At 42.8% G+C, this 6,754-nt stretch overlaps 1 protein-coding gene across 1 annotated transcript; it reads left to right on the top strand.

Annotated features, from left to right (window-relative positions):
- Positions 1-348: 348 nt before the first annotated feature.
- Positions 349-4,343, top strand: mmp9 (matrix metallopeptidase 9). The gene is made up of 13 exons (XM_015967751.3): positions 349-632; positions 873-1,111; positions 1,194-1,342; positions 1,418-1,546; positions 1,639-1,812; positions 1,912-2,085; positions 2,191-2,364; positions 2,447-2,602; positions 2,689-2,878; positions 2,967-3,106; positions 3,188-3,338; positions 3,466-3,569; positions 3,656-4,343. The coding sequence occupies exons 1-13, from the start codon at positions 495-497 to the stop codon at positions 3,778-3,780; spliced, it is 2,043 nt and encodes a 680-aa protein (XP_015823237.3). The 5' UTR covers positions 349-494; the 3' UTR covers positions 3,781-4,343.
- The last annotated feature ends 2,411 nt before the right edge of the window (positions 4,344-6,754 follow it).

Below are 6,754 nucleotides of genomic sequence, written 5' to 3' on the forward strand. Positions count from 1 at the left end.
TCATGTTTATTTTTCTTTTAAAATACAAATTCTAGATATAAAAGCTTCAGGGTTAATTTTAATTGGCTGTAATCTTAGAGTGTCATCAGTAGAATCACAATTTATCATAAATTAGTCTTGTTCGACACCAAACATACTTTTCTAACTAAAACTATCTTCTAAAATAAAAAAAATCAATGAGTAAACCACAGACTAGCATTTAGGTGAAGTTCTACGTGAATGTTTTGGAAAGTCCCAATGTTTATTCAACCCATGGAGGCTGACAAGATGTAAGGAGGAGGATTGAGGTGGCAGGAGGCGGGAACGAGGTTAGGTGACTAACACTCTCCTCCACATAAATACAAGGTCTACAACCCCAACCAGAGCCAGAACACGAGAAGACAACTACAAGGATCAACACTGAAAACAAAATCCTCAGACAATCTTCTGTTTTTCTTAAACTCTTAGTGTTTATTTTTTGTTCGGTTTTGCCGTGGTCGACAGTAGGTCTCACCATGAGATGCTTTGCTTTAGTCGTGTGTTTGATTTTGGGAGTAAGCGTGCAGAACGGATGGAGTCTGCCCGTCAAGTCGGTCTTTGTCACCTTCCCAGGAGACATCATCAGAAACATGACTGATATGGAGCTTGCCGAGGTAAGCAGCAGATGGTTCATCTTGTCTTGGGTCCCAGAGCAGAGTCCAATAAATCTGTGCAGGAAAGAAATTACTCTAACAAAGATTCATGTCACAGTGTTAATGAAAATATTCATTCTGTGAACCAAAGCCACGACGGGGTTTACAAATATCATTCAACACAAAAATAGAAGGTGATATTTGAGCAGATGTCTTCGTGTAGGATTCTTTATATTCTAAACATTTTTTCATTTTCTCCAGAATTATCTCAAGAGGTTTGGCTACATGGACACCCTGCAGCGGAGCGGCTTCCAGTCCATAGTGTCCACAGAAAAAGCCCTGAAGAGACTGCAGAGGCAGTTGGGTCTGGAGGAGACCGGAAAGCTGAACAAAGAAACGCTGGAGGCCATGAATCAACCTCGCTGTGGTGTTCCAGATGTGGCCAACTATCAGACCTTTGACGGGGACCTTAAGTGGGACCATAGTGATGTTACTTACAGGTATGTGTCACAGCTTTTGGTAATGATGCACATTTAACTGGAATCATTGGTCAGTTCCATGCAACAACTCTGTTCTCCTCAGGATCCTGAACTATTCTCCAGACATGGACAGCTCTTTGATTGATGATGCCTTTGCTCGAGCCTTCAAGGTGTGGAGCGACGTGACCCCTCTCTCCTTTACCCGTCTCTTTGAAGGCACAGCTGACATAATGATCTCTTTTGGAAAAACCGGTACGTTCTTGCCCTTTTTTGCTTTTTTTAGACAGTTTAATCGGACTTTGACGAGTAATTTAATGTTTCATTTAGACCATGGAGATCCATACCCATTTGATGGTAAGGACGGCCTTCTAGCTCACGCCTATCCTCCCGGTGAGGGTGTGCAGGGAGATGCCCACTTTGATGATGATGAGTTCTGGACCTTGGGGAAAGGCCCAGGTAATCAGACATGTACAACCATGTGCTGCCAACTCCCTCTAGTGTTCACTCAAGAGGTTTCCTTTAAAACTCAATTTTCTCTGTCCCCTAAGCTGTGAAGACTCGCTACGGGAATGCCAACGGTGCCATGTGTCACTTCCCCTTCACTTTTGAAGGCAAGTCTTACACCTCCTGCACCACCGAAGGGCGTACAGACAACCTGCCATGGTGTGCAACCACAGCTAGCTACGATGCAGACAAGGAATATGGCTTCTGCCCAAGTGAACGTAAGCCTGAGAATGAATATTTTAAATCCAAACCACAGAAGTTTACTAGCTTGTGGAACAAAACTCACCCATCCCTGCCTTTGACCATCCTCCCAACAGTTCTTTACACATTTGGAGGAAATGCAGATGGAGCTCCGTGTGTCTTCCCCTTCATCTTTCTGGACAAGGAGTACAGCAGCTGTACCACAGAGGGCCGCAACGATGGCAACCGCTGGTGTGCCACCACAAACAATTATGACAAGGACAAGAAATATGGATTCTGCCCCAGTCGTGGTGAGCCATAAAAACTCAAACACACAATGCACATAAACTCTAGGGAGCCCGGCCACAATGGCTTGTTACTTTGTTTAATTGTTGGTGTTATGTCTCTGATTGCAGACACGGCTGTAATTGGAGGAAATTCTGAGGGAGAGCCCTGCCACTTTCCCTTTGTGTTTTTGGGAAAAGAGTATAACTCATGTACTAGCGAGGGGAGAGGAGATGGCAAGCTGTGGTGCAGCACCACTGAGGACTACGATGAAGACAAGAAATGGGGCTTCTGTCCCGACCAGGGTGAGAACCACAAAAAAGAGCAGGAGAGTAGCTCGGATACATTTTTTACCAGCACCATGCATTAATGGGGTTTTACCTGCAGGTTATAGTCTGTTCCTGGTGGCAGCCCATGAGTTCGGACATGCACTTGGCTTGGATCACTCCTCCGTCAGAGATGCTCTCATGTACCCCATGTACTCCTACAAAGAGAACTTTCCTCTCCATCAGGATGACATTGAAGGCATTCAGTATCTCTATGGTGAGGTCATCACACAACGCGTACTTCATTTAAAGCACCAAATGAAATATCAGTAATGTTTCTAAGCCTTTGTTGTTTTAATTCAGGAAGTAAACCAGGCCCCAAACCAACAGTACCTGAGCCCAACACCCCCACCACCACCTCTTACCCAGAAACCACTGATGACCCTTTCTCTACCACCCCATCTACAAAGCTTCCAGACAACGATGCCTGTAAGGTGCTCAAATTTGACACCATTACTGTGATTGAAGGAGATCTTCATTTCTTTAAAAATGGGTGAGTGAAGGTTTGTTTCTACTTCAATCATTTTTTTTAGGTTAAAGAAATAAAATGTTGAAGGGCTAATTTACATGCTAATCAACAGACACTACTGGAAGGTACCCAGCAGGGGTGATGCTAGACACAAGGGACCCCTGTCTATTTCTGAGAGTTGGCCCGCTCTACCAGCTGTCATCGATTCTGCCTTTGAGGACGTTCTGACCAAGAAAATTTACTTCTTCTCCGGTAATTAAGGCTCATATCAGTATTTATCGGGCCAGTAACTTAACCAAACTTCTAATGGTTGTCACAAACTCATGTCTTCAGGAACCAGATTCTGGGTCTACACAGGAAAGAGCGTCCTGGGTCCACGCAGCATTGAGAAACTGGGTCTGCCCAACAGCGTTCAGAAGGTTGAAGGAGCGCTGCAGAAAGGGACGAGCAAAGTTCTGCTTTTCAGCGGAGAGGACTTCTGGAGGTGAGTAAAATTATTACAGTTAAACACACAAATTAGGCAATAATAAATCTAAATGTAATCACATGAATTAAAATAGCAATATATATATTTGTATTTCCTGGTTGACATGATTTTCTGACCCACACAGGTTGGATGTCAAGACTCAGAAGATTGATAGAGGCTACCCCAAACCCACTGAAGTTGTCTTTGGTGGCGTCCCTAATGACGCTCACGACGTATTCCAGTACAAAGGTAAATAGTCATAAATAGGCTCAATAAACTTGATCAGAGAATCAATGAAAAACATGTAATAAATCGTATTTTATTATATCTCTCAGGTCACACTTACTTCTGCAGAGATCGCTTCTACTGGCGAATGAACTCCCGCCGGCAGGTGGACCGTGTTGGATACGTGAATTATGACCTGCTGAAATGTGCTGAAGCCTCGGGCTTCCACTATTAAGAAATTGGCACAGACGAGCTGGAAGTTGTCTGTGACTAAACGTCACTTTTTCTCTCCGTGTTGGGAGAAAGTGATGCAACGTTTGCCTGTGCGCCTGTTTTAAGATGTGTCTGCTTTTTGGAATGTGAATAATTGGCCTTTATTGAAGTTGGCCGATTAGGACACATGCAGTAGTATTGGCCTTAATGTAAGTCAAAGGGCCAGAACAAGAAAGTAAATGTGCCCTCTTTGGCACTGACAGCAGAGGTGGCAGAAATTGAAGACCCCTAAATATTACTTAAGCACGTGCAATTTGGCTTACACTCCAGATTTGCTGATTAAATTCTATGTCTGGCAGGTTCAGATTCATAACAGTATTGGAACATCTGTATTTATAACAATATGTAATGTTAATATTATTTTTTGTGTCTTGGGCTTATTTTTTTGTGTGATTTATGGATTAAAATCCAAATACTTGCACTGGAAGACATCTGATGTCTCCTTCTCTAATTATTTATGAAGCTTAAACTTTTGTATTAAAGTTGGAACTTTCAATGCAATAAACATTCTGTGAGAACAATCTACTTTTGGCAGCAGCGTCATTCATTCACCAAACAAGTACCTGTACATGTCGTCCTCTGAGCAGTGGCACCCCCAGAAAAAAATTACTAATCAGCCAATCACATGCGGACAACGCAATGCATTTAGTCATGTTAACATGGTTAAGATGATCTGCTGCAGTTCAAACCAAGCTTCAAAATGGGGAAGAAAGGTGATTTAAGTGACTTTGAACGTGGCATGGTTGCTGGTGCTAGATGGGCTGGTCTGAGTATTTCAGAAACTGCTGATCTTCTGGGGTTTTCAGGTTCAAGCATCTCTAGGGTTTACAGAGAGTGGTCCGAAAAAAAGAAAACATCCAATGAGCGGCAGTTCTGTGACCGAAAATGCCTTGTTGGTTCCAGAAGTCAGAGGAGAATGGCCAGATGAGATGATAAAAAAGCAACATTAACTCAAATAACCACTCGTTACAACCAAGGGATGCAGAAGAGCATCTCTGAACACACAACACGTTGAACCTAGAGGCAGATGGGCTACAGCAGCAGTAGACCACACCAGGTGCTACTCCTGTCAGCAAAGAACAGGAAACTGATGCTACAATTTGCACAGGACTACCAAAAGTGGACAATGGAAGAATGGAAAAATGTTGCTTGGTCTGATAAGTCTCAATTTCTGTTGCAACATTTGGATGGTAGGGTCAGTTTGGCATCAACAACAAGAAAGTATGGATCCTTCCTGCCTTCTGTCAACGGCTCAGGCTGGTGGTGGTGGTGTAATGGTGTGGGGATCATTTTATTGGTACATTTTGGACTCCTTAGTACAAATTGTTCATTGTTGCAACGTCACAGCCTACCTGAGTATTGCTGCTGACCATGTCCATCATTTTATGACAGTGTTTCCCAACCCTGATCCTCAGGACACACTAACCTGCATATTTTCCATGTCTCTGCTTCAGCACACCTGATTTACATTGCCTCCTCAGGAGGACATCAAGTGCTGCAGATGCCTGTTAATCACTCATTCATTTAGTTTTTCTCAGTTGCTTTGGTGCATTTCTCACAACAGAATTAATCTTTGCACAACAGTTAGTGCAACCTCCACAACATGTAATCGTTTTGGCACAACCTAGTGGCAAATGCCTTTGGACATGAAGCAGTTGAGTAAGTACAAATATCTAAAGAAAGGTCACTTTTGACTTGCTATTCATTACTATCTCCTTGCTTTTATCATGAATGTCACAATTATTTACACTTGTACCAGCTGACTAGTCATTGTCCTTACAACTAATAGTCTTCATTTCATTGCTTGTGTCATTGCACTCAAAATTGTTGAACATCTTGTCAAACAATTACACCCATTTTGAAAACCCTATTTTAAGGAGTTTCCATGGAAATCTCCATAAATTACTTTTCTCAGGTGAACCTTATCTCACACTAAGCAGAGTCCTGCAGAGGGTGGATTCGACACTCCAGAAGATACTTTCCCCGATGCATCAATAGAGCTGACATTCGCTGTGATGCTGATGAAAATATGTGGGCAGACAGACGGGAGCGTCTAGATATCAATGATTGATATGCAGCAGTGTGTTCCGTTTTATTTTTGTTTCATAACTACTGCAGTAAGGTTTACTGTCTGAGTTTATGTTTGCTGTAAAATGTTTGTTGTACTGTATTTCCCCAGTTGCACAATGCTGTGAACAGTTTCAATTAAATATTATCAAGAGTGCATATGAAGTGTCTTGATTTTCCTTTACAATTTATGGTTTTCAACATGCCATGCATGCTGTCCAGACTTGACATGTCATTGGGAAGCACCTACAAAGAAATCTGTCACAATGAGAACATGTTCAAACCATTTGATTTTGTGACCAAAGGTGCTGGTGTAAAGACTTGTAATTGTGACAGCCCTGACACACTGATTGATATAAGTACTTGCTTTTGATGAATATATTATCTGTTTTGATTAAGGGACTTGCTTTTGAAGCATTGACTACTTATTTTGAGCAACTGACTTTTCTTTTTGATGAAGTGACTCACCTTTGCAAGTTATCCACCATGATGTGCAGTTTGCACTAATTGTTTTTGAGAAGAGCCTTAGTAGTGGTCTAATATGGACTGGGACTGTTAATTACAAGCAGGGCCAGACCGCTGCGACCGGGAGCCCTGGCCTTCCAGATCAGCTCATTCTCCACGGTCGGAGATCAGCGGGACATTAGCTACATGCTAACGTGGTACATCGCTCTACCGCGTTTTTCTTGCAAAAATGCCAGGAAAAACTCTGTTAGCTTTGGGTTAGCATGTAGCTAATGTTCTGCAGATCACCAACTGTGGAGTAGTGTCTGCCCAAGCTGGGCAAGCAGCCCACTTGGCTAAGCGGCCCACCGGGACAGTGCCAGAATGCCAGATAGGCCAATCCACCCCTGATAAATTCTGTTGTG

This window comes from Nothobranchius furzeri, chromosome 15, assembly GCF_043380555.1.
Source record: "Nothobranchius furzeri strain GRZ-AD chromosome 15, NfurGRZ-RIMD1, whole genome shotgun sequence".
Classification (NCBI taxonomy): Eukaryota; Metazoa; Chordata; class Actinopteri; order Cyprinodontiformes; family Nothobranchiidae; genus Nothobranchius; species Nothobranchius furzeri.